The sequence below is a fragment of the Trichinella spiralis genome, assembly GCF_000181795.1.
Source record: "Trichinella spiralis strain ISS 195 chromosome Unknown Scfld2, whole genome shotgun sequence".
In the NCBI taxonomy this organism is placed as follows: Eukaryota; Metazoa; Nematoda; class Enoplea; order Trichinellida; family Trichinellidae; genus Trichinella; species Trichinella spiralis.
The window spans coordinates 5180402-5206152 of NW_003526941.1; the positions used below are offsets into that span (position 1 = coordinate 5180402).

At 35.2% G+C, this 25751-nt stretch overlaps 7 protein-coding genes across 7 annotated transcripts; 3 read left to right on the plus strand and 4 right to left on the minus strand.

Annotated features, from left to right (window-relative positions):
• Positions 1 to 1469: 1469 nt before the first annotated feature.
• Positions 1470 to 5293, minus strand: Tsp_05748 (putative kallikrein-8). Its single transcript, XM_003379970.1, has 13 exons — positions 5214 to 5293; positions 5022 to 5050; positions 4598 to 4749; positions 4382 to 4529; positions 4161 to 4295; positions 3831 to 4080; positions 3688 to 3772; positions 3419 to 3617; positions 3200 to 3333; positions 3009 to 3142; positions 2318 to 2474; positions 2116 to 2277; positions 1470 to 1790 (listed from the first exon to the last, which is right to left on the minus strand). Exons 1-13 carry the CDS (start codon positions 5291 to 5293, stop codon positions 1470 to 1472), a joined length of 1986 nt encoding a protein of 661 aa, XP_003380018.1.
• A 745-nt stretch (positions 5294 to 6038) lies between these two features.
• Positions 6039 to 11464, minus strand: Tsp_05747 (ubiquitin carboxyl- hydrolase 4). The gene is made up of 19 exons (XM_003379971.1): positions 11358 to 11464; positions 11155 to 11270; positions 10920 to 11101; positions 10778 to 10868; positions 10525 to 10729; positions 8958 to 9087; positions 8706 to 8879; positions 8475 to 8633; positions 8176 to 8400; positions 8042 to 8125; positions 7806 to 7984; positions 7609 to 7725; positions 7491 to 7552; positions 7005 to 7184; positions 6663 to 6716; positions 6567 to 6618; positions 6364 to 6467; positions 6211 to 6299; positions 6039 to 6137 (listed from the first exon to the last, which is right to left on the minus strand). Exons 1-19 carry the CDS (start codon positions 11462 to 11464, stop codon positions 6039 to 6041), a joined length of 2409 nt encoding a protein of 802 aa, XP_003380019.1.
• Positions 11465 to 12430: 966 nt separating this feature from the next.
• Positions 12431 to 17563, plus strand: Tsp_05746 (hydroxyacylglutathione hydrolase). Its single transcript, XM_003379972.1, has 16 exons — positions 12431 to 12538; positions 12586 to 12650; positions 12693 to 12858; positions 12929 to 13031; positions 13082 to 13302; positions 13340 to 13419; positions 13469 to 13526; positions 13635 to 13699; positions 14487 to 14610; positions 14807 to 14886; positions 15178 to 15353; positions 15596 to 15804; positions 15866 to 16080; positions 16158 to 16586; positions 16679 to 16697; positions 17210 to 17563. Exons 1-16 carry the CDS (start codon positions 12431 to 12433, stop codon positions 17561 to 17563), a joined length of 2472 nt encoding a protein of 823 aa, XP_003380020.1.
• Positions 17564 to 17576: 13 nt separating this feature from the next.
• Positions 17577 to 18502, minus strand: Tsp_05745 (mediator of RNA polymerase II transcription subunit 4). Its single transcript, XM_003379973.1, has 4 exons — positions 18295 to 18502; positions 18082 to 18197; positions 17872 to 18016; positions 17577 to 17755 (listed from the first exon to the last, which is right to left on the minus strand). The coding sequence occupies exons 1-4, from the start codon at positions 18500 to 18502 to the stop codon at positions 17577 to 17579; spliced, it is 648 nt and encodes a 215-aa protein (XP_003380021.1).
• A 978-nt stretch (positions 18503 to 19480) lies between these two features.
• On the plus strand, positions 19481 to 22077 carry Tsp_05744 (vacuolar protein sorting-associated protein 33A). The gene is made up of 10 exons (XM_003379974.1): positions 19481 to 19588; positions 19759 to 20070; positions 20204 to 20320; positions 20371 to 20548; positions 20620 to 20792; positions 20915 to 21124; positions 21262 to 21372; positions 21434 to 21586; positions 21636 to 21783; positions 21842 to 22077. Exons 1-10 carry the CDS (start codon positions 19481 to 19483, stop codon positions 22075 to 22077), a joined length of 1746 nt encoding a protein of 581 aa, XP_003380022.1.
• Positions 22078 to 22829: 752 nt separating this feature from the next.
• On the plus strand, positions 22830 to 24450 carry Tsp_05743 (hypothetical protein). Its single transcript, XM_003379975.1, has 4 exons — positions 22830 to 23116; positions 23218 to 23719; positions 23786 to 24024; positions 24051 to 24450. Exons 1-4 carry the CDS (start codon positions 22830 to 22832, stop codon positions 24448 to 24450), a joined length of 1428 nt encoding a protein of 475 aa, XP_003380023.1.
• A 549-nt stretch (positions 24451 to 24999) lies between these two features.
• Positions 25000 to 25685, minus strand: Tsp_05742 (RNA (guanine-9-)-methyltransferase domain-containing protein 2). Its single transcript, XM_003379976.1, is given in 3 exon segments — positions 25000 to 25326; positions 25341 to 25441; positions 25523 to 25685. The coding sequence occupies 3 exon segments, from the start codon at positions 25683 to 25685 to the stop codon at positions 25000 to 25002; spliced, it is 591 nt and encodes a 196-aa protein (XP_003380024.1).
• Positions 25686 to 25751: the final 66 nt, after the last annotated feature.

The window sequence follows — 25751 nt, forward strand, 5'->3', positions numbered from 1 at the left end:
TTTAATTCATGGAAAGTTTTGACATTTTAAGATGCCGTGTTTTTACAGTAGGATGTATTAGTTTACATGCTTTTCAATTCAAAAATACAGTAATGCTGTTACATTTTAATTTTGCGCAGGTTTTTTAGATTTGAAGTTTGAACTATAAAAGAAGCTAAGGTATATTTTGTTTAAAATAAAAAATTATTTATAAAAAATGATTATAAAAAGAATAATTCACGCTTTGCTTTTTATATTTTGTCTTTACTATGTGTATGTGAATAATTGTATTATCTGTTTAAACTTTGAAGCAGTGTTTTATGTATATTCATTGATATTGTTATTTTAAAATTATTATGTTATAAGCTTAAAATTTCTATGCTTAACTGTTATTAATTGTTTGATGTTGGTATAAATAACACTTTGGCAATTTTATCTAGTAGACGTAATGGAAGTTGATGAAAATGCGTCTGAAATAACAGCAATAGAGAACTGTCAAGATTCATCACAAGAAATGATGCAAGTAGACAACGATGAACCACCTTCAAGTAAATTTGGTTCAAATGAAGTATACTCAAATGTTGTACAAGCAATCAAGTTTCAAAACAGCCAATCGCTTATAGAAGCCTCACAGTTGTTACTTAGCAAAAATGACGATTCACTGACAAAGCGAATCGTTGAGACTGCATTCAGAGGTGTTGGGTTGGAATTGTTGAGCATGGAAGCTCCAACTGAAGAGCTGTTTTCTTTGCTTGATTTCAGTTTGAAAGTTTGCAAAGAAGGCATTGGCTCTAAAGCGACGTTTTTCTTCATTCTTTCTGATATGTGCGAAGTACGTTTCGACGATTACGAGTCGATTTACAAATTTCTCATCGAACGCGAAGCTTTACTTCACGAATTGCTTCTAATTCCAAGCTGTAATAGTTATTTGTTGAGAATAGTCAATTCGATGTTAAAACGTTTGTCCAGGATTATCAACGCTGAGCTATGCGGGCGTCTGAGTGCGTTTTTGACCAAATGTTTGCCATTTTTGGACAAGTCTGGTTTAAATGCTACTGGAGAATGTGAGCCGTTGCTTGACGCTGAGTTAATCAGCTTCCCCGACGAGGATGAAGAGTTAGTTGAACAGTTCGCCGAAAGTGCTTATTATTTGCGTGATGAGTTCATTACGTTGCCGGAGAAAACGGAAGAGAAGAAATTCAACCGTTCCTTATACAGTAGTTTCTGCTTGACGAAAAAGCTACTAGCCGAACCGACGAATTGTTGCGAAACGGAGGATGATTGGTATCAGTTCAAACAAGCGGTGGACAAAGTGCTTACACACATGTCTCATCCACCTTTGCCATTCGACCGTACGTATTCTTCGCTGATGAATCAAGCTGTGGCGAGGGAGTTGTCTTTACCTGGAGGCTTTTATCTTCCTGAGCCGAAGATGTTTATGCTTCAGATTAACGATGTCTCGTTTGTGAGTACCTTTCTGATGGAACAGCTTATCGTGCTGGACTATTTGATTGAACAGAATCGATGCTTGAATACGACCGTTCACGATTTGGAATCTTCGTCTGGGAAACATCGTTGGTTACTTTCAACGTATAACAATTGCTATCAATTGCTGAAAGCAATGCCAGACGGCGAAGCTGCGACGTTTCATTTGAATCTGCAGCTCGACAATGAAAAGCTCTGGGGCCAATGGAAGCAAGATAATTATCCAGATGTGAGGGTAAAACCAACAGCGATTGTTCAATCACTACGTCGAGGCGAACATAGACCGTACGTGAAAGGCTTTTTCGATTTGGGCAATCCAACACTGACTAAATTATGGAATCTTTGTCCGAACAATGTAGACTCTTGGCGTGGCATCGGATGCCAGGCGGTGCCGGAAGTAAAGGCTTTCATCTCTGAAGCGGTTAACCAGGCCTCACCAGAAGTGCAGATGCCTATGGAGTTGAAAAAAGTATCAGATGAGAATTTCAAATGGATTGGTTATCGTTTCATGGCTGAGAAAAGCCGTTCGTTTGGCATGTTCACAGAAAAGCAAATATTAAACACGTCGAAATATTTAGAAAGCATGCTTGTCGTCACTGCCATGGATCTCAGTCTGCCAAGTGATTGGGATTACAATCTTTTCGACCATACATTTTTCAAAGAAGTCATACCGGACGTGTATGTATTGAACGCGCTATTTTTCGGCGGTACGTCCAAATCAAGAATATTCATGTTCGATGGATTGGTGACGCAAGATTTGGTACAAAAATTGGCAACCAAGCTGGCGCATAAGTGGAAAGAAATTCTTCCACACTTAAAATTATCCGCCGATGTACAACTGGCATGCAAAAACTGTAGCGTGCCAGCCGATTCGTTCAAGACGATGATGACCGCATGGATACGTAATGGAAAAGACGCGACAATTCGAAATTTGAGAAGCGCTCTGTTGCAGGCTGAAGTTTATGACGAATCCATAGCAAAAGTGCTTCTTTTCAGGACAAATCCACGTCCTTAACAAAATAACAGTTATGTTTATTTATTTATTGTCTGTTGAACCATCAATAAATTCATGCTTTTGCTTATGATTTACTATTCTTGATCATCATTTGATACCGCTATAAAAAGAAATATGTGTACATTTTATATGTTAAAATAAAATATGAAAATAAATGTGTACCTTGTAGCAACCACTTTCGACTTCTTATACTCGGCATTTATTTCCTTTACCGTAATTCATACCTGATTATCAATATAATCACTGAACATACAGTCAGCATAAATTGTATTTAAAAAATTTTGCTTTTAAAAGTGATTAAATTTACATGAAATATAAATTCATACTCCATTTCATAATTCCAAAAATTTATACAATTAATAATAATTTTTAAAAATTGGGCAAACCAATCAACGAACAAAAATCGCTGTTGAAGAATTTTGTTTGAAAATTAAATTCATTGAAGTGAAAAGTTTAACATGTCAATCTAAAACACAATAATTATGATGAAATGTCATTCTGAATTGTTTTCATTATCCAGTCATAGAACATGTTCACATTCAAATAGATGCTGTGCAGTTCATATTGCCTCTCATTGACGGCTGGAAATAATTTCGTTGTAGCAACGCCGTACAAATACCAAGCGTTGTTTTGGTGAACAATAAGTGGACCACCAACGTCAGTCTGAAAAAAGTGAATAAACAAATTAGCATTTGAAATCGATCAAGGCAATTCACCGACCGCTGAAATGTATTGACCACCTTGGAAGCTTCGAATACAGATCGTATTTTTGTCAATACTACTCGTATAAGCATCCAAACATGGCTGATCGTCGACCAATTCAACAACCGCTTGCTGTAACAGACTGGGAGTTTCTGTAAATAAAATTGACAATAAATACTGCGTTTTATTTAAACGTTTTACAACAAATTATTAATTCCAACGTCAAACGATAGATACTTTCACTGCTCGTCATATTGTTCCAACCGATGACAACGGCCAGATTGTCGGTTCCAGTGATCAGAGTTGGATCATCAGAAAGACAGATTGGTATTATCGAAATGGGAAACGCCCTGGCGCAATTGATTTTCAACAACGCAAGACCATCGTGATTGTCATCATTATCGACACTGCGGAATCGTTCTACTACTTGACAAGTCTGCAAATTATGGACTTGTCACAATCATAAATTGAAAAGAAAACAAAGCCGAACAAAAAATGAGCTGAACTATTTGTGTTTCTTCGTTTTCAAGGTAATCTTCGCCAACGTCATGTACGCCAAGTTTAACGTGCATATCGTGCAATAGAGAATGTCTAAGAAAGAGGAAAATTGTTTGGGGGAAAAATATTCAAATTCCAAATGAAAGCTAACAAGCAAGCTGATGACGTCAGCACCCATTTTGAACCGATCAATGTGCCTCCACATATTAATTTTTGATCCACATATACTGCTGCTATCCACTGCCAACTGTTCGCTTCAGCTCTGTGCGATCCGATTATCTGTCCAAAGTGGCTAATCTCGTCATTCTCATCAAGCTTTATCCCTTTGGGTGTGTTTTCATCATCTTCACCGCAAATTTCTACAGGCTTTGGCAAAATAGTGGTTGTCACGAACGGTACAACTCAAAAGTAAATACCATTAACGAACAACAGTAACAATTTCATTTCAAATTAAACCTTTTAAAAATGCAATTCCACTTACCAGACTGAAAATACCAACTGAATGAAAAACCAACATATACCGACTCCGGCTTGCCAGGAGCAGAGCAAAATTCAATGACAACTTTGTTCGTTTGAATGCTCTGTGTCTGAGGAAGATGTTTGCCACAAAAACGCCCTGCAAAATAGAAAAAAAAACAAATACATCATTTCAATTTTTCAACCATTTTCACTGATGCATTTATGCAACTTAAACTTGCATACACAACGGTTCGTGCGATGACATTTCACACGGTTTCACCACCAGTGGATCATAATATTGTTCATCATAAGCTGACAAATGATCAACGCATCCACCATAAGGCCCAGCTTCGACAGAAAATGGTGATTGAAATTCAACATGAAACTGGGTCTGTGATAACAGATTCAAAAGAAAGATAACTGAACTGTTCAACAGAAGCCATATATCAATATGCTTACCACATTTGATTGAAAACTGCTCGAGTGAATAATCCAACGCTGCTTCACCCACTGACCATAAGCTTTGTTTGGCCAACCCACAGATTTTATAACTCCATCATCAGCTTCCAAGTGATAAATCTGATGAGGTCCATAATCAACTTGGCTGAAAGCTGTATAAAAATCTGTTCACTGAATAATTACAATTTTCAAGCATCAAAAATGATTTTTACTTTACATTCACTGCAAGCATATTTGTAGACAATAAAATAACCATGATGTAGTTAGTGGCACAAAATGGAAATTGTTTACAATAAAAAATTAAAAATTAATGTATGATGAATACCACCATTAATAATGCAAACAACACTGATTTCAATTAATTTTAAACATGCTTTCCAAAGAAGTGAAATAATAAAGCCTACTTTTTTCTTTCAGTTCCAACTTTTGTCATTGTGTATTTTGAAAAAAAAACTTTAAAAAAATAAAAATATAATTATAATTTACGAAAAAAATTTGATATTCATAAAGCGGAAAAGCACATTTACCCGAGATGATGAAACAAAATTGAAACAACGAAAAAAAGTTAAAAGAATAAGAAAGCAACATCAGAGTATTTGAATTGAAAAGCTGAAACAATAGAGAAACTCCAACTGCTGCGTTTTCGGCAAACAATTTGATAAAGTTAAACTGATAAGCTGAACCACGCCCGCGCATTTCGGACAAAGAACAAATGCAAACAACATTACACTTTCCCCCTTTTTATTATCAGAAGCCAACCACATTCAGCTTGAACCACATATACCTATATATATGTATATATACATATACACATATGGGTGTACATGTAGGTAGGTGAAAGAAGAGGAAAAAAAAAGAAAATAAAATTTTACACGATGAAAGCAAATTACGAACAAAAATACATACACACGAGTGTTGATTACAGAATAGAAAAATTATCAGCGAATTACTTGAACACTGAATAATATGAAATCGACTCTCTCTTCCTACCATAAATATGTATATGACGACAACAATTGTGTGTGAGTTATAGAAAAATGCTAAATTAATCGATCAATAATCAACTGTAGAAGCGTTAGTTGAGCAGTGAAAACATAGTTTTGTATCTTTGAGGCTTCCAGCAGAAAACGCAAATCAGCGAAAAACGAACAGGCAGCAAAAACTGTAACATCATCATAAATATTAAAAGTATAAAAATGCAAAAGTCAACAACAAAATTATGATAACTGCCGATTTCACAAAAAAAGGAATAATTTTTTCTCACAGATGTGAGAAGAAAGAAGAAAGAAAGCAGAAAAAAAGGCAAACCGAATGAGTAGAAGGAGCTGAAAGAAAGTAAAATAATAATTATTATTATTATAATAAGCATTATTGTTGTCATAATAGGTGAATTTTTCAGGTTGTGATTGCTGAATTGATTGGTCTTTTCTTTTAAATTCATTCATCCCTGGCTCAAATCCACTTCCATATCCACGTCGCTTTCAGCAGGGCTAACTTTTTTACTTTGACGCAAATAAATCAACACGTACGCTTCTTTGGTCTAAAATGTAAAAATTACTCTTCAACTCTTTCGAATAGTCAACTGATAAAATTGAATTCATTGGAAATATTACAACAATATCCTCTTCACTGACAACGGATACGTGCATATCGTCAAAGTTGTACCATCGCTTAGTGTCACAATTTTTCGCAAATGCCGTATCTTAAAAGAAAACATCTATTTTCCCTGAATCGTATGATAAAAAAATAAAAATCTGTATTTTTACAATGTCCAGAGCCCAAGCCTCCGTAATGGTTAGATATGCTGACTAAATCGTACAACGCCGGTTCACAATCTTTAGCAATGCACCACTTGGACATGTCCAAGTTACTGAAGCAAAAATATTGAAATAAAATACACATACAATGATGAGAAATATTTTTAAAATTATATAACGCATGAATATGGTGGAAAAAAAGATATTTTTACGTTATTGGAAAACTGACCAACGTGTCAATTTTGTTTCGAAATGAACGACTGGCTGAAAATCGTTTTAAATGAATCACTAAGACTTCTGGCAAATACCACAAGTCAAATTTCTTTGTAGCTTGTTGATGACACTTGCAACGAGGACAGTACCTTGAAAAAAAACATGCTAATAATAATTATTATTATTAAAATTGACCAATTAAACTGCTAACCACGCATCGTGTTCTCCGAGCTTTTCCGTAGTTGTAAACAGATCCAAACATTCAGAAAGGTAAAGTGATTTGCTTTGTCGAGTACGATGCACAAGTTCAGCATTCTGAGAATCCAAACTCTGCAAGCAAATTAGCATATTCAAAATAACTGCCAGTTTATATCACAGATTCGATTTGTTTGAGCAGCTTACGACGATCGAGTTTTCAACTAGATGGATTTCAAAACTTGGATTCCATTTCACCGCAACGCAATACGTTCGATCGGTAGAACGCAGCTGAACTTGTGGACCACTGGTCAGCGATCGTCCTTCTTCAATACCACTTATACCTGTGTATACCATGCTCAGTACCGATTCTTCAGAGTCATCTTCGGTAAATCCTTCGTCATTTTCACTGTTACTGCCTCCTGAAGCAATTAAATAAAGCAGATCAATATGCATTTCTTTTTACTTTTAAAAATTCGTTCCTATTTACTGTTTTCACTTCAACATTATCAACATTAAAACAAATAATCAGAACAATAATTAATTAATTAAAGAAAACTGATCAAGAAATTTTAAATATTAATTACACTGAAATAAATAAATCGTCAAATTAAAATCTTTAACTTGCACAAAGATGGTCATAAATAAATAAATAAATAAATATATATACATACTTGAAGAAACAAAATGAAATTTGCACAAATTTGTTAGCAATCAATTGATCATACCTGCTTTCTTATCAACAGCAACGGATACTAATTTCGACCGATACGGTTTGTCGACATAACGGCTAAATCAATTGCAAAGTGAAAAGAGAAGTAAAAATTAAGAAAATAAAAGTGTTACGCCAAAGAAATCAGCACATTGTCGTAAAGAGCGATCCCGCTGGCAGAAGACCGGGGAACTCTTATCAAATGAGGCATTCCAATCAATACCCAATCACCGTCTGGATTACCGGGAGATCTACAATGCATGAATTAATAATAATAATAATAATAATAATAATAACTAAACAAAAACATCTACGCAATCAACAAACTGACTTTAAACGCTTTTGAAAAATGCAAACTGTGACCATAGGTTCATCTTTCGATTCTGGTCGTGTCTCATAAGCGACGATCTTATTCGACAAACGATCACCACGCAGAGTAAACTTGTACAATGTATCATTCACGTTTATAAGCTGAATCATCATGGTATCATTAACTTCAGCGAAGATCAGCTAGAAAAGAATACCCATTAATTAAAAAAATAAAAAAATCAGAAAATTCAAATTTACTCTGTTCGACGGCACCTTCACCATTGATGATAACATTTCGGAAACATGCATGAAAGTTTGAGTCTTGTTCACTCCAACCACGTGCTAAAATTCAACTACTTAATTTTTCTGAAATTTCAAAATTTTCATTTCACTTGTGATATTGGAATATCCGCATCGAGAGGCACAAAATTGATCACCAACAAACGGTCACTTTTTTCTGGCAACGGAAGTGACAAATAACAAAATGGATCAAACGTGATCGACACTTTATCGCATTCTGGACAAACGACGGTCGACTTCAGTAGTCCGTGAAACAGATCCAAAATGATGCTATCGTTTCTCAATTTATAAGATCGCCAAGCTTCTGTGGCTAGTTCCTGAAACAAAAAATCAAACATATTTCAAAAAATGTATTCATTGCCAAAGTAAAACATCATCCTATATTGCCGACCTCGTCCGGTCGATCTTCTGAATCCTTGGCAACAACGTACGGCTTTTTCTTGATTCGATTCAAATCTTCATGCAAACCATCGAGCAAAAATGCCATCAACTCTTGCGAATCTTGCTGCTGATAGCCGCTAAACATCGGTTGAAAGCGACCGACGGTATTCTACAACAATCACTTTTAATATTGTGCAAATGTATACTTATTTCCACTGCTTATTATTTATTATATGCGAACCTTGAACATGCGTGGCATGTAGGTATAATGCCGGCCACTCCACATGTTGCAAATCACATCGGCATAAGCTCGAGCCAACTCGCCTCGCATTCCAAGTGGATTCTTTTCATTCAGCTCATCAATATATTGTTCACTTAGAAAATATCTACTCAGAGGGGGAATATTGCTAAGACACTACAAAAGAAAGCATTTCGTCATTTACTTACATTACTATGCCGATAAAACAATAATTAATAATGATGACAAGTTTACCTGAATCGTAGAATTCATGAAACAAGTGTTGCCTAAATTTGTCAATCCACAAAGACCAGGCGTTGCCAAAGAAATGTGCTGTGCCGCTGGCAAGGAAGGTGAAGAGCTACCGGTGACTACTTGTTTAGAGCTAAAAGAGGACGTAAAACCTTGGCTATGCATAGTGCACTTAACAGAGTACCGTAAGTACAGCGCGTACAGCAAAACTGATAAATAATTAAAGAAATTTAGCCAGATTTGGAAAACTCTACGCACATCGGTCAATGAATCCAATACAGTGTCGACAGACAGGTCGATTACATCCGAAACGTTTCTCGTTAATTCAAATCTATAATACAGCTCATCTTACAGCATGAACGCATAGTATGCGTCAATGCAACCAAACCTTCTGTATGTCACAAAATTTCTTTCATCTCATTCACAGATACGAAATGCTTATATTACAAATCCATTCCACAAGCTATTCAAACTAATAACTGAAGAAAAATAATGCAGTTCTTTCCCATCTTATAAAACAACAGTCATCATCCTGATTATCTTTAATAATATAATTCAACACTTAATACTAATTATTGACTATTACTGTTAATTATTATTGACTGTTAATTATTGACATGGCAATAATAATAATAATAATAATAATCAAAAACCAAACAGAAATTTTTTTTATTTACCGACTTAAATGTAAAACATCATACCTGAAGATCTGAAATAGCCTGCTAATGCTGTAAGTTAAAGCGTTGCACATTTGATATTTCAGCGCTACTTATTTTGAAATTCTTCAACCACTTATTGCTCCTTTACAACCAACATATCATTTTCAAGTTAAAATAAATCTTTTAGGAAGAAAAAAACAATTTACATGATGATTTGATAAAAAATGAAATGAACGAAATAGTATGAAAATGAAATATGACAAACATTTTTGAATTGCCCATCTTAAAATAGACATGGTGAAATTTGTAATGCAAGAACACCATTTAACGTGTACAATGACTGCTACTTTTCTCTCAACACATCTATGTCAACCTTCATATTAAAAAAAGTTTTCGATTAATCCGAGGAAATTTCTATGAGACATTTATATAATACGTCTAAAAAATTGAAATCTTTCGCACTGCACTAGTTTGAATCGTATTGAAAATCTTTAAACTAATTATATTATTATGCTTTAAAAAACAAGTCAATAAATAAATAAATATGTGAAAATTATTCACCGCATAATGAGTCATAATAAATAAATAATCATCTTATTCATTACTGCAAATATATACATTTTTTATTCAACACATATATATGTGTGTGCTCTTCATCAAAATGTAAATATGAAATGATAATTTTGGATAATATTGATGGACACGCTTCTATATTTCTCTTATATTTCAGTTTTGAAAGATACTTGAAAATTGACCTAAAACTAGTACCTCTTTTCCACTAATAAAAATATTTCACAGCCAACAGTATATATTAATAATAACAAAGATGGTTATTAAAAAGAAAATAAGCCGCGCAATTTTAGAAAAAGTTTATTAATTTAATTTTGGAAAATATCAATTCTTATACTTACGAAGAAACATTTGCCATACTCCACTTTCCGTCCTCTTGAGTATCAATCACAATGGTTTGCTTGGGTGACAAATCGAGTTCGTACAAAAAAGTAGATGTATCTTTTGGGTTGATCAGTTCAAATAAATCGCCTTCTAATTTAACATATAATCGAAAATTTTCCAAATCAAGATCAAAAGCGCTATTGACGGCACGGATTAAGTCATCTAAATAAAAATTGGCAATTAAACAATTTTTCAGTTCAAATCACATACCAAAAGTTGAAGCAATGCTAAGAGTTAATTGTTTAATATTTGAACGGTCGTTGTGCTTATAAACCGTCAGTTCAAGCGGATAAACTTCGACCTAAAAAATCTCGAATACTTTTTTTAAGTATTTTAATTTTAGAAATATTACATATCGATATTCCGTCTTGTTTGAAGAATATCTGGAAATCACTTTACGAGCAATTGGTTTCTGCCCACTAACTAGACCATATTTTTCAACAAGCTTATCCCAAGCATCAGTGGGTATAATGTAAAAATCTTCATTCTCCCTTAAACCATCTTTTAGCGTTTGTTCATTTGAATTTGGACGAACTACAAAAAAGCAGTTAACTTTCACTGTTCACAAAAATACTTTTTTCTCAAACCTTCAAGAATGCGTGAATTATCAATAGGCCCAGGAGGCTTCGTCGTAGAACTACTGACAGAGTCTTCCTTATAATAAGCGGCGAAATCATCTAACCATTGAGAGTCGATTATATACCTAAGACAATATTTCAAAATAAGGCTTTGTGGCGATTATCAAATGTTTAAAATTTATTTCATCAAAAGTATTTCAAAATAAACCTACCAAATATCGTTGTCTTTCTGTGGAAAACGATGGGCGGCACCCATGATTTCATCGGCGAAAGCTTTGTCTGAATTCTCCATTTTATCACACGCTTTACTGATCGTCATTGATTTCTTAATGACTAATCTATTATAGAAAAACTATAACTAAATGAAAAAAGCATATCACAATGAGCGTTCTTTAAACATAATAGTAAATAGCCAAAACATACAGTTAAACGTTGGATAAATTTGAATAAAAGATAGAAAAATAACATGCAAAGGAATCAATGTTCTAAAAAAATAATAAAAAGAAAAAGGCAATATCGTACTAAAACTAACCGCAAAGTAATCTAATTTTTCAGGAAACCATATACTTCCTTGTGGGCACACAGTATAATAAAATGCAAGTATCTTAAATTGAAATTGCACGATATTCTCATTATTACGATGAATATTAGAAATCAAGTTATAATGAAATATTTTTAATAAATTTAAAATATGATGTATAATTTAAAGAAGATATACATTCTAGTTACAAATTCACAAAATGAAGATTAAAATGTCAGATATGACTACGAATATCAAAAGCATTTTCTGCACTTCTGGAGTTTTAAAATCAATATTTAAAAGAGAAATCATTGTGCTTAATATGCAAACAAATAATTATTTACTAGTTATTCAATGTTCTTTCGTATGGAGACAGTTTAATTTATAATGCAACTAAAGCGTAATTATTTAAATATTAATTTTAAACAATCGACTTAATCAAATTTTATAAAAAATATAATGCAAATGTAAGCATAAAGTGATGATAATGATATTACATACTTGATTTATTTTTTACTGTTATTGAATGATTAGTTGCTAATGTTTTCATTAGCATCCCGTATTTTTAAAAGGTGTGTCAAATTTTGCGAACAGTAAAACCTTTTCTAAATGAATGACGTCATTTCGATAATTATAATATATATCTTACTGATAGAGTAAATTTGCATAATTTTTGTAAATAGTTAAATGTTGATCAACTTTCTTAAAGAGTAGTTATTTATTCATGAACAATTTAGATTCAAAGCAATCGAAAATTCAGTAAAAATGCTGACCGTTATTCCTGTCCCAGCGTTGAGTGATAACTATATGTATGTTCTTACGGATGAAGAGCGTACAGCAGTAGCTGTTGTTGATCCTGTGGAACCCATGAAGGTTTGCTAATACATTTTTTTCCAACTCATGTTACTATGTTAATTTAGATTCTTAATGTACTCAAAAAAAACAATCTTACTCTCACGCATGTTCTTGTTACCCATCATCACAGGTAATTCTTAAATTTTGTTAACATTAGTTAAAATTTTTGCAGAATAAAATGGAATGTTGTTTTCAATATTTTTAGTGATCATGCTGGTGGAAATGAAGAGTTATCAAATCTTCTGCATTCTGAAGGTTTGCCAAGAGTTATGTTTATTGGTGGAGACGATCGAATTCCTTGTTTAAATGAAAAAGTTGTTCACGGACAGGAACTCAAGGTATTTTGTCACACCACAAGTAGACTGTTAAATTTACATATCCATAATTATTGGTGATATATAAATATAGATTGGTGAAATAAGCGTATTGTGCGTGCATACTCCTTGTCACACTAGAGGACATATTTGTTATTACGTGACTGATAAAAAGAATGATAAGGTGGTTTTTACAGGTATGTAGAAGAAGCATAAAACAGTGTTGAGCGATTGTACAGTTTTTTAGGTGATACACTATTCATTGGTGGATGTGGAAGATTTTTCGAAGGCACTGGAAGAGATATGTATGAAGCACTTATAAATCGACTGGGTAATCTTCCAAACGATACGAAAGTTTATTGTGGCCATGAGTATACGTTGTCAAATTTGAAATTTGCCCTCACTGTGGAACCTGAAAACTCAGATTTAAAAAAATACATGGAAACTGTGCAGGCAATGTATTTTGAAGTTTTTTGAGTTGATAAATGTAAATGTAATTTTTTAGAAACAGTTGGATGAAGGTAAATTTACAGTTCCATCATTAATTGGAAATGAGAAAAAATTTAATCCATTTATGCGTGTGATGTAAGTAGGCTTTTTTGTTTGGTACATCAGATATATTATTGCATTTCAGGGAGTCGTCATTGAAAAAGTATGCAAATGCTGATGATCCTATTGCTGTGATGAATTATGTTCGCGAAATGAAAAATAATTTTAGAGGATAATATCATGCTTTTTTCAACAGAAAAAAATTTTGATATTTAAATATTATTTTAGATAATTTAAAATCCTTAATTCAGATATGTGATTTCATTGAAATTTTTGGTATTGGAAAAGTTTCTTTAAATAAAACAACTGTAAAACAGTTTTTTATTTTATGTATACATGTTTTTGGTAAATAAATTAGCTGGAAAAAATAGTTTTAATGACAGTTAGCAATTCATTGACACCGATGATAATTTAAAAATTTTTTAGGAAGGAAATTTGAAGCATCATAAATTGTACATATGTTTTATCAATTAACATGGGCATAAAATTTCCGTTTTCTACTGTACTTTTATTAAAACTAGTTTGAAAATTTTCACAGTTAAGCAACTGAGAAAAAATTTTAAACGTAATGTTTGGTTTGGAAAATGTTATGAAAATGAAATTAGCTATCAACATACAAACAACTAAGTTTCCAAAGATTGAATAAATTATTTAATATGAAAAAATAAAATAAAGTAATATAATGAATTATGAAAATAAAATAATTTTTCTAATAAAACTTAAAATATGAAATGCAATATTTCATTGAACACGCATTCAAAATTATTGCAACGTGTCACATTTTTTATACAAATTGTACATAATTTTCATTAATAGATACTGTATTTTGTTACGTGTATTGCTAAATAAAAAAAATTACGGCAAAACAAAAAGATTTTTAGGGTTTAAGCTATTTTTTCAATTAAAAAATATTTCGAATAAATTCATGAATTGATTTTTTCCATAAATGAGTTCAGTTTGAGTGCACTAAAATGTAATGCGTCAAACGATTCTCAAGATTTTTCATTTGTACTTAAATGTTTACTGTAGTAGCTTGTTGGTCATTGTAGATCGTGAATGTGTAGCGGTCGAAGTCGCTGAAAATTTTGTTTTTTGTCTTTCAGGGTGATGTCGGAGAGAGAAAACACGCCCACCAAACACGTATTGTGCCGTTATTATATGAACGGTTTCTGCCGCAATGGACAGCAATGCACTTTTTCGCACAATCGAGCTGATCAACCTTCAATGGTTTGTCGGTATTTTGCTAGGGGAAATTGTACTTACGGCAGCAGATGCAGGTAATTATGGGTCTTCCATTGCAGTAAAAGAGCGTAAAATGAAATTTTTTAGAAGAAGAACATAAACTTTTCTGATATAACATAAATCTTTTTTTGCATCTTAAAGCTAAATAATCTTATACTAACTATTATATGACGTTATTTAGCTTTGTCGTTTTCCTTTGCAAGATGATGTTTTTAATCAAGTTTTTATTCATGCAGCAATGCGACTGCGTTTAACATATAAGTTTTTGTGTAATTTTGTTGATTGAACGTTTTATGCTATTTTTGGCGCCTTAAAATAGTTTATTTTCAAATTTGTCTTCATTTGACAACTTTTTCTTATAAAGCTATAGCGAATGTTTTGTAAGTGCAATATTTTATTGTTTTGATTTTGCGTCTGTAATTTTGTCATTTTTGTATGTTTTTTTGATTTTAGGTTGGTATTGTATTTAATACATGCTAGTCTTTTAGTGTTTTTATTGCTTTTTGACGCTTTCTTAAATTACAGTTAAAAGTTATGATTTGCATTATTTAGATACGATCACATCCGACCTTCTTGGACGTTAAGAAATCTAGATAATGTAGGTTTTCCTGTGGTTGATGAGACGACAGCAAAAGAGGATAGTGATATTGAGGCTGCAACTATACAGTTGAGCTCTCTTCGTCTTGAAGCGCCCGCATTTGTCCCAACTTCCGGTGTCAGCAGTTCAGGTTTTTTCATCTTTTGAATGTTCATTCTAAAAAATGTTCACTATATAAATCCATGATTTTTCAATTATTGTTAAAATTTGTTTGCAGATTTTGAAGAAAGCTAATTTGCATTTGTAATCCATTCAGTTAACCTAATTAAATTAACTTCTTTCAGATTTAGCATATTTCTTTGTTTATTTTACCTATGTACGATATTGTTTACATTTTAGACAGAACAATTTCTTTCATATGTTAATGTTTAGCATCTTCACGTACGTACGCTGAAGTTGTTGGAAAAGATGAGACAACTGATAATGACAGTGTAAAAAAGCAAGTTTTATGTGGATACAACGTGATGGGAACTTGTCCATTCGGCGAGAAATGCACATACGTTCACGGTGAGATGTGTGATCTCTGCCAACGAGCGATTCTAATTCCGGGTGATGAAACTTATAATTCCACACATCGCCAGGTAGAATTTATTATTTGGTATATTTTGTTTATCAAATTATATCTTCTTTTTCAATGAATAGGAATGCATGGCCGAACACGAGAAACAAATGGAAGTGGCATTTACAATTGCTCGCAGTAGTGATAAGCAGTGTGGCATTTGCATGGAAACTGTGATGGAAAAGGCAGATGAATCGAATCGGTCTTTTGGAATTTTGCCCAACTGCAAGCATTGTTTTTGTCTTCAGTGCATTCGCCAATGGCGTGGGACTAATGAGTTTGACTTGAAAAACACGCGGTATACGGTTTATTTAAGCGAAATATGTTTGTTCTCTTATTACTGTTCTTTCTTTATAATTGCATAATTTTTTGTAGCGCTTGCCCAGAATGTCGAGTGATATCCGATTTTGTAGTGCCATCGTCATTTTGGGTAGAAACAGCCGAAGAGCGAGCTTGTTTGATTGATTCTTACAAATCCTCATTGAAACAACGTCGTTGCAAATACTACATACATGGACAACGCGAATGTCAGTTTGGGAATAAATGCTTCTACCGTCACGAAGATCCAGAAGGTCGTTTAATCGAAGGCGACAGTCCTCGAACAATAAGAAGGCGTATGCGGAGGATGAATCGCAATCGACGCCGTCAGTCGAATCCCTTTCACCGAGATTTCCTCTACCTGGGTCGGTTTATGGAAGCAGCTATTGTAAACGAAGAGATAACGGGAGCATTGAATGACATTTTGGACGAATCAGGTGGCGAAGATTATTTTCCCAGCGATTCTGATGACGATTATTACACCTGGTTTTGAGCAGTTTCATCACTTGACCATCGTACAATATACCGTTAATTTTAATTAATTCAGTGCAATTCTTATTGTTTTATTTTTACTACAGTAAGGTTACATCAAGAGTGGTACACTTGCCAAGTTACAGCACGCTTTTTTGTTTGTGTAAGCTTCGCTTTCTCGTCAATTGAATTATCATTGTTGTTACTGCTTGACAAGTAGGCAGTTCAACATTTTGTTCTTCTTTACTCGAGAACGCGTACGCATCTTTTTTTCATTTTTATCATCGCCACATGTAGGTTTTTTCTTTTTATTCCGAACACTGTTGTTATTACTATTATTATTATTATTATTATTATTAGTTTTTCTATTTTAATGTTTTCCTTCGATTGGTTATGACGTACTGCTGTAAGAAGTTGTTTTGTGATGACGGATTCGTGATGAAAAAGCAGCGTTAAATGATACAAAGCTTTTTTTTTTACAAAATTAACGTTCCTTAAATATACAATACAGCAATTGTCAGAACATTATTATGTTTTGTGTATATGCAACAAATTACTTGTTATAAGAATTAAAAAAAGCATTTGCCTGAAACGGCTGTAACATTTAACCGACACTGTCACTGGACGAACTGCTAGAGGAATCTGAGCTCATTGCCTCGACAACGTCGTCCACTACGACAACGCTTGATGAAGTCGGTGTTGCTGTTGCTGCTGCTGCTGCTGCGGTATCGCGTTTCACCAAAGGCGATCCGGTGGTGATGATGGGCGATGATTCTCGAATTGGCTGTCGGATGGAAGCTGTGCCACGCCCAGACAGCGATGATGGAATGTTTGGAGACGGTGGAACTGGTAGACGATTCTTAGGTGAAATAAGCTGCGACGCTGCAGGCCTAGGTGATGGCCAGCCGAGTTTCGGCGGTGCCATCATGTGTGCTACCGATTCTGTAGCAACAGATGAAACGAAACAAAACAAAATCCACTATTTTAATTAATTATTCCACTCGTCTATTTTCTACCTGAACTGTGGAGACTGTCCACGCCAGATAAATGTGGCATTGTCGCGGCTCCGGTCCCAAACGGCGTTGCCGCCACAGCTGGAGATACGTAATCCGCTGAACCCGTCACTCTGGCTAGCCAACCGGATCGCATTTCAATATCAAGTGGAAATGGCCTCTCTATGTCGCCTAGATTAAGTGCAAAATGTACACTAAGCACTAATCATTCTGTTGTACTGTATTCTTATTAAGTTGACATCACAGCAGTGATGAAAACATTCAACAATGAAAATGTCACTGCTCACCAACTTGCCAATTCATTGGCGCAGAGACAGAGTAAGCTGCACTGATACGATGCGCGTAACGAATCACTTCTTCGGGGGAAACTTTTCGCAATTCCGACTGAGCAATGGATTTCAATTTCAAATTTGCTTGAAAAATAGCGTTTGTCTAGAAATAACCAAAAGCATTTATTAATAACAAAAACAGCATGCTAATTGCATGCATATATGTACCAGAGTGGATTCAGATTCTATGAGACAGGTGCGTAAACGTTCAATGTATTCATCACGAACGGCAATTTCGCTTTCGAGAGCATCAATTAAACGTTGGCGTTCGGTTTGCATTTTCGCTTAAACAATATTCACTTTTAAAACAATACAAAAACAACTGCCTTCAGGTACAAATTAGGGTTTAGCATTAAAAATGGATATTGCCAAACTTCTCACCAACTTTCAGCAATTCCTCGAGGTGATCTTCTTTCACTTTAAACAACTCTATTAAGTCAGAAAGTTTGAAATCGTGATGAAGTCGACTTTCTTTCGAAACGGTCAGGATTTCGCTAACTTGTCGACATATTAATTCCAAATCGTCAACTACATCTAACAATTGCCTTCTCACACTTTCACAGTCATCTTCATTGGTTGAATAATTCATTTTAAAGTAATAAGAAAATTGACTTCAAACTGGCATATGCATACAGTACCAAACATATTCAAGTTCAAATACTTTTGTCTTTAAGTGCGGAAGAAATATTTTTTTGTTTTTATTATTGCTCAAAAGTATGCTTATGCAGATATTTATATCTTTAAAAACTTTTAATATATTTTGTATTCTAATTAAACGCTAATAATGCGCTTGATTGCATGCCTGAGTTTGCATCAATCTTTGATTGGTTGATTCTGAGCGGTCGCAAACGCCCTCTGCTGTAGAAACGTCGCTCTGATGTTTGCCGCGCGGTTTGAACAAAGAAGTCGATTAAAATGAAGAATATGTGTAAAACATATATGTGTTAACATAATCCAACATTGATCTTTACCAGAATGCATGCGGTCATCTTTAAGTTCATAATAGAATAAGGTGCTTATTGAATATTGGCTTATGATAATGTATTGCTTTTTGTTCAGCTTAAATATTTCAAATTTATCACATTCAATAAAATAAATTTATTAATCAAATAAATTAAATCAAATCAAATTTGAATAAAATTCTCAATACACTGATAATCATTCAGGCTATTCAAAGACAGATACTCGCTAAGACGGCGGTGTTTTTTCGAATCGTGCTACTCACAGATGAAAACTTTGATATGTTCGTGCCTTCCAAAAAGTTATTATCTGTTGTGTTTACTTTCTGTTGCTTTGAAAGGAAGTGTCAGACAGTTCATTTTTTCTAATTTCCATTATTTCTTCTTCTGGGTTGCCTACTATTTTAAGTTAGAACTCTCGTTTGCACAAAATTTAGTTGACGTTTATAAAAATTTGTTAATAATTCAAATTAGCTTCTTTAATCACGCATTTATGAATACTTTATTTACACAACTTGAATATTTTTAAACTACGGTAATATTTACATTTCACTTTGCCATTGTGCAACTTCTGCAATCGACTTTTATTAATTGTTTGTTTAATAATAATGGATGCAAGTGCTGATTCTTCCTCCAGCAATGTTTCATTTTCCACAGTAAAGGAAGTCAGTCGAAAGTTACTGTTTAGTGCTCTTGACAAATGGAGCGGTTCGAAGGTATACCACGTGCCACTGAATAACAGTTTATCCTTCATGACATGGTATTTTTAAGACACTAGTTTGGGATGTGGATTTGATGAATCCTTTCAATTTAATTACCGGTTTCAAAGAATTGCAAGTATGAATCAGATTGAATAATTTTAGTAATACATTTTTTGGGGTTTTAGGATCATCAAGTTGTGCAAATGTTACTTTTAAGGTTGGGTTCAGTTGTATCTGACCCTAGTTCAAGGATTGTATTTTTGATGCATCCTAAAGTGCGCTACGCAGCAGTCGTAGCCGACATTGTGCACAGCACGTTAAAACAATTTGACAACCCGCGATTTCATTTGATTTTTGTACCTCAAAGGTCTGTCATCTGTGAATATGAATTGAAACGATACGATATTATTAAAAAATTATCCTCCATTGAACAACTGCCTATTTATTTTTATGCTTGGGATGATGATTTGATATCTATGGAAAATGAATGGTTTCCTGTGAGTTTTGATTTTGCTTTCTCAGTTTAGAGCCAACAATTAGCCACTGCTATATATGTTGATTGTTGATCATTGTGCAGAATTTCGTTTTGTTGAGCTGTCCATATTTTTATGTGATTTTAGCCTGATTTAGCACGCAACTGCCAGTGACGATTACAACATGATTTCAATGATATCTCGTGGGTTGATTCATTTGGAAGAAATTTACGGTCCCATCAATAACATATATTGTAAAGGCAACATGGCGAAAGTAAGTGAGTTTGTCTGTTTGGAAAATATTTTCTTATCTTGTATTTGCAGGATATTTACGATGCTTGGTCATTGCAACGGCAGACCGATAGTTGGCGTACATTGACAGCTTTCGATTCATACATTGATTCCATCATTATATTTGACCGGTCAATTGATTATATCACACCGATGGTAACCCAGCTAACTTATGAGGGTTTAATTGATGAAATTTTTGGCATAAAATGTGGTAAGAAAATTATTGCTTGTTTTGAATTTGCTTTTTGTCTAAGTGAAACAAAATTGTTCGATCGTTTCAAGCGAGTGTGAAAATGCAGAAAATGGAATCGCTTGAAGATATTGAAGAAGCGAACAAGTCGCACGATTCAGTGGGCATTTTGTCGACCAGCAGCGGCAGTCAGGATCGAATACAAATTTCATTGAATTCAAAACAGTGTTTGTATTCTGAATTGAGAGATTTGAACTTTCATGCAGTTGGTTCCACATTGAGCAAAAGTATCAAAGAAGTTTCACGTCAGCTTGATGCAAGTTCACTGTTTTGATTACTGTAATGTAATGACAACCAACAATGAATTGTGGTAATTTTGAACTTCAGCAAAGACATACGGCAAATTCGGTGAGAGAATACAAGGAATTTGTGAAAAAGCTTCCCACACTGCAGGCCAGTCGTTCCGCGGCTGCTTTGCACACCAGTGTAGCCGAATTGATCAAAGAAGTAATTGCGAGCGATGAATTTTCAAACACTTTATCCTGCGAAAGAGGTATATTTGTACAATTTCAATTGAACATTACAAAAATGAATATGGTATATTTTCAAAGAATTTCTCAACTGTATCGATTCGAACAGTCTTTCAACTTTCATCGAACAATGCATAAACAAAAAGGAACCAATGTTGAAAGTGAACTTAATTTATTTTGGAATTTTTAACACTTATTTTTCAGGCTTTAATATGTTTTTTTTCTAAGGTTCTGCGACTCATGTGTCTACAGTCATTGACGAACGCAGGTTTGAAAACGAAACTGTACGATCAGTATAGACGAGAATTTTTGCAGGTGAAGTTGAAATGATCGGCTGAACGATGTATGATTTATGATGTTTTTCTTTTGTTTTTAGTCATATGGATATCAGTACTTGCTTTTATTTGTTGAATTGGAAAAGGTTGGTTTGTTTACGAAAAATTCAACCGACAACAGAAATCAAGCATCATCATATCCGAATATTAGAAAATTATTTGATTTGATAATCGACAATCACACCAACGAACTGGTAAGTAGTAGTTATATTTCAGTTTAATCATGAAATTCTGCACCTCAAGGAACCGAACGACGTGTCGTACGTTTACAGCGGATATGCTCCTTTAATACCCCGGCTCTGTCAACGATGGGCGAAACCTGGTTGGACAGAAATTATGGACAATTTATCCAAAGTTCCTGGGATCACTAAGCTGGCAGCTGGTGATGAAAGTAATGTTTTTATAATGCGAATTACGCCAATATAGAGTTTCTTTTTTCAAATTTTCAGGAAGAATAAAATCGAAAAATAGAAGAAACATTGTTCTTGTGCTTTTTGTTGGTGGCGTAACTTCCGCTGAAGTTTCAGCTTTGCGGTTTTTGTCATCACAAGAAACCAGTGAATTCAATTACTGTATATTATTTGATGAGTTTTTAATGCTTTTTTTCAATTTTAAAGGCTCTCACTTTTTGGTGGCCACAACAAGTGTCACTACTGGAGAACGACTTTTAGAATGTTTAGCGTGAATGGTAAAATTAACGTTTAAAAAACTTAAATTTCTGCAATGTTTGTTAAATAAAAATTGAAAAATTGCATTTCAGAAATTTTGTTTGCCAACAGTGCCTACAACTATCGCGAAATTTAAAACAACATATTAAAAAAATTATTATTAAAATAATCATTACAAACGACACATTAAAATAATTTTATATTAAGCAAAAAGAATACTGTAATCTGCAGGTAACATGTACTGTACTTTTGTAGTGCATATCTGTATTTGGTTTTACGTTTCTTTCTTGCATTTCCAGTATTTAATAATATTTAATTTATAATTGTTGTGATAATGCAAGTTTTTATTTTGTATAAACTTTAGCTTTTTGTCAACAAATAAGATTGATTTTAAAATAATACTTGATTTAGTATTTAGGTTGATTTTCAGAAGATATGATTATATATGGATGATTTGAACTTTGCTAGCAAAGTTTCTGAAAATATCGCTATTGAACTTCCATCGGAAAGCTGGTTTGAACTGTTGGTACGCGTCGGTATTTATATTTCTGCGGCTTTTCAGTTGGTTTGTTTTGTCGTGTTATTTTACAGCCACTACCGAAGTCCAGCATCAAGCGAATATGTGATTGACTGTTGATTTTCCTAGTTGCTCTAGTTTAAAATAGTTGTCCATTTCAGACCACACCGTCCACGGGCAATTGTTCAGCCACAAGAACTCCGCACAGGAAAATGCAATGTAAATTTTTTAAGAAAAAGAATAAATAATTGAATGGACGAAGAAGTGAGACGAGAAAAAGTTTATTCCGCTTTATCTTTTGTGTTGTTTTTTGCATTCATACTGTTTCCGTTGTGGTGGAAGACTACGGAAGTGTATCGAGCTGATTTGCCGTATGATGAAATTCATAATTTGTCGAAAATTACTTTTCAACTTTCAATTTTTGTTGATCTCGTCTGGATAGATTTGTCTGCCAAAAGTTCCGTAGAAAGAATACAAGCTAGGCTAGAAGAAGAATACAATTCGACACAAATTTCAGACAAAATGTTACTAACATACAAGTGAGTATTTTCAATTTTTACCATTGCTTTCTTTTTAAGTATATCATTTGGGGTACTGTTACAGTATGATTATATTTATGATAATTTGCAACTGTTCACAGATATAATGCCCGTAAAATTGATGACGACGAGTTGGGAAAATTTTTCGGAGATGGAAATTCAAGCAATTTGTTCAATGTCGAATCTGCCAGCGCGGATCTGCTGGGCAGTGTTCGAGTAATTTTCGTGTCGGATCAAATTGCACAACTGTTCGGTGAAGAGGTGGATCTTTTCCTCGGCTGCCATCAACAGGCGAGTTTGTTTGTTCGCGTTCAATTGGACGAGGAGGAAATTTTGAGAAAATTGACCCAAACGTTGAAAGGTGTGATTTTCAATGAACAACGGTTGGAGTGGATTGTCGCGAAAGCGTTTCACCGCAGTGTCGAACACGACGAGAGCGTGGGAAAGTTGCCAACAACGCTGACTGTGGTGAATCCGCTTAGAAATGAATACGCGTTGGAATTGTTCATCGTCGAGCCAACGCCGTCGGGACCTGTGCACGGGGACACGAATGCAGAGCTCGAGATGCCGTTGTTGGACAAATTTTTGAGCAGACTCTCGCTGGTGATTTCTCAACAGTTATTGTTTGTTTGTTTGTTAGTTTATTTGTTGATTTGATTTGATTTCAAGGTGACAAAAGTGAGTATGAATTCGCAAGTATTGTACGGTATTGATTTCCCAGTTTTGCCCGAACGAGATCCACGTGGCGATTATTTCTATTACGATTCGAAACGTCTTCCCTATTTGATCAATCCGATGGAATCGTTCATGGGCTCTTACGTGACAACGTTGCCAGTTGTCCACTTGTTGGTCTATTTGACGCCCGACGTGCACCGGCCTTTGTACATTTTGGACCCGACCGGGGTGGGGTCGTTGTACAACAGTTTCGTTGTAGCCGGCTGGGGTGGCGTGACCGTGGTCAATACTGCCGTCGAAGTGGAGGACACTTCCAAGCTGTCGCTGTCCGACAAGTTGAACAGCACCGACAGCCAGCTAGCGCTGATCGCTCTGCTGCGCCAGTATTTCGGAATCGACGACAGCACAACAACAGCCAATCCCGGGCAGGATTGGTTGCGCTTGAAACGCCGCCAGGCGGCGCTGTGTCCGTGGCAATTGCAGACGTTGGCGTTGCACACGTGGGTCGACAGTACGCTGGACGCGTTGGTGACGGTCGGTTCGTTGCTGCGGCTGTTGGAGCGCATTTCGAATATCGTCATCGACGACCACGTCGCCGACAGTATCGCCGAAGGTGTGGCCCAACTGTCGGCCAGCGTCGAAGCTTCTGGTGGCGGTGAGCGTGGTGGTGGTCTGGCCGAGGCGGTGGCGAGTTCGTGTCGAGCCGCCGGCGCGTTCGAGGCGGCCTTTTTCGACCACTCGTTGCTTTCGCTGTTGTACTTTCCCGACGATCAAAAGTACGCCATCTATACTCCGCTGTTTTTGCCTCTCAGCTTGCCCGTGTTCATATCCGTCAGGCAAATTCTATCTTATTACTGTCGTTCGTACGCCAGTGGTGGTAAGGTTGAGAAAGAATAAAAATTTGCATACTTTTTATTCGTGCCCTCAATTGGTTTTTGGTTTCTCTTCTCAGTTCATCACAAGATAGATAACAGGGAAATGATAATAATAATAATGATCAATCGTCAATAATAACGAGAGAAAAAAGTAAAATAACAAGAAACAACAAGAAGAGAAGAAAAACCACTACCAACCGACCGACCGACTGCAACGCAACGCACACATACACACGTATAAATCATATTGTTGCCGTTATTATTATTATTATTATTATTAATTATTGCTTCGGTTTTCAGTCGTCCGATGACGTGTTGTGACCATTGTTAGTTTCACCAGACGTTCGGATGGCAGTGTTGTTTGGTAGCAGTTCTTGTTGTTGTGTTTGCAATAATTTTCTCTTGGGCACCACAGTCTCGATCGCCACTTGCCAACTTTTCGTTTCCGTGTAGCGCAGCAGAATTTCGAACACGTGATTGATGCTCAGCACACGTCTGGCGTTCATTTTGACGTGTTCGTCGATCGGCAAACGGGCGTGGGCCACTTGGCGTTGTTCGGCCAATTCCAAGCAACGTCCTTTGAGATGGTTGTGATCGACCAGGCCGCCAATTATGTACACTTTGCTCTCGTCCAGCTCGTGTACAACGTTCGGCGACTCGCTGGTCAAATAGACCACATTCCACCGGCCGAACAATTGCTCATAATCGTCTCCACTCAACAGAACATCCCAGTTGTTGTTGCCGGGGATGTTGTCGAAATTCACCCTGCTAATACCTGGAGAAAAGGGAAAATATTTCTAATCTTGAACCAAAAAAAAAGTAATAATAACGTTCACTCCCTATATAATCTACTCACCTCTGAAGTTGACCACGTGGAATTGGAGTGGATTTCTGGCACGACGATTCACCGCATAACACTGAGCCAGTTGGTTCAACGCTTTGCACAAGTCGCGCTCGTTCATCAAGTCGTCGAACGACATGTCAACGGCGACGCGCTGCCTACAGTTGGACAGTTCCATCGAGCTGAGTTTCAACAATCTGCGTTTCGACCTGCCGCCGGCCGACGACGGGTCCCCTCTAAGACG

Excerpts from the sequence above, each read along its gene's own strand:
- Tsp_05744 (XM_003379974.1), top strand. The coding sequence starts at position 19,481 with ATGGATGCAAGTGCTGATTCTTCCTCCAGCAATGTTTCATTTTCCACA. Across the intron at positions 20,071-20,203 it reads TGGAAAATGAATGGTTTCCT|CACGCAACTGCCAGTGACGA; the intron begins GTGAGTTTTGAT and ends AGCCTGATTTAG. Across the intron at positions 20,793-20,914 it reads GAGATTTGAACTTTCATGCA|CAAAGACATACGGCAAATTC; the intron begins GTTGGTTCCACA and ends TTTGAACTTCAG.
- Tsp_05742 (XM_003379976.1), bottom strand. The coding sequence starts at position 25,685 with ATGGAACTGTCCAACTGTAGGCAGCGCGTCGCCGTTGACATGTCGTTC. Across the intron at positions 25,442-25,522 it reads CCACGTGGTCAACTTCAGAG|GTATTAGCAGGGTGAATTTC; the intron begins GTGAGTAGATTA and ends CCTTTTCTCCAG.
- Tsp_05743 (XM_003379975.1), top strand. The coding sequence starts at position 22,830 with ATGGACGAAGAAGTGAGACGAGAAAAAGTTTATTCCGCTTTATCTTTT. Across the intron at positions 23,117-23,217 it reads AAAATGTTACTAACATACAA|ATATAATGCCCGTAAAATTG; the intron begins GTGAGTATTTTC and ends AACTGTTCACAG. Across the intron at positions 23,720-23,785 it reads TTTTGAGCAGACTCTCGCTG|GTGACAAAAGTGAGTATGAA; the intron begins GTGATTTCTCAA and ends TTTGATTTCAAG.
- Tsp_05748 (XM_003379970.1), bottom strand. The coding sequence starts at position 5,293 with ATGCGCGGGCGTGGTTCAGCTTATCAGTTTAACTTTATCAAATTGTTT. Across the intron at positions 5,051-5,213 it reads GCAGTTGGAGTTTCTCTATT|TTTTTTTTTCAAAATACACA; the intron begins GTTTCAGCTTTT and ends ATTTTTTTAAAG. Across the intron at positions 3,143-3,199 it reads GTGGTCAATACATTTCAGCG|ACTGACGTTGGTGGTCCACT; the intron begins GTCGGTGAATTG and ends CACTTTTTTCAG.
- Tsp_05746 (XM_003379972.1), top strand. The coding sequence starts at position 12,431 with ATGCTGACCGTTATTCCTGTCCCAGCGTTGAGTGATAACTATATGTAT. Across the intron at positions 15,805-15,865 it reads ATAATTCCACACATCGCCAG|GAATGCATGGCCGAACACGA; the intron begins GTAGAATTTATT and ends TTCAATGAATAG. Across the intron at positions 16,081-16,157 it reads TTTGACTTGAAAAACACGCG|CGCTTGCCCAGAATGTCGAG; the intron begins GTATACGGTTTA and ends AATTTTTTGTAG.
- Tsp_05745 (XM_003379973.1), bottom strand. The coding sequence starts at position 18,502 with ATGAATTATTCAACCAATGAAGATGACTGTGAAAGTGTGAGAAGGCAA. Across the intron at positions 18,198-18,294 it reads CGAGGAATTGCTGAAAGTTG|CGAAAATGCAAACCGAACGC; the intron begins GTGAGAAGTTTG and ends ATATTGTTTAAG. Across the intron at positions 17,756-17,871 it reads GCCAATGAATTGGCAAGTTG|GCGACATAGAGAGGCCATTT; the intron begins GTGAGCAGTGAC and ends CACTTAATCTAG.
- Tsp_05747 (XM_003379971.1), bottom strand. The coding sequence starts at position 11,464 with ATGACGATCAGTAAAGCGTGTGATAAAATGGAGAATTCAGACAAAGCT. Across the intron at positions 8,634-8,705 it reads ACATGCCACGCATGTTCAAG|AATACCGTCGGTCGCTTTCA; the intron begins GTTCGCATATAA and ends TGATTGTTGTAG. Across the intron at positions 6,468-6,566 it reads TTGGTCAGTTTTCCAATAAC|TAACTTGGACATGTCCAAGT; the intron begins GTAAAAATATCT and ends TTTTTGCTTCAG.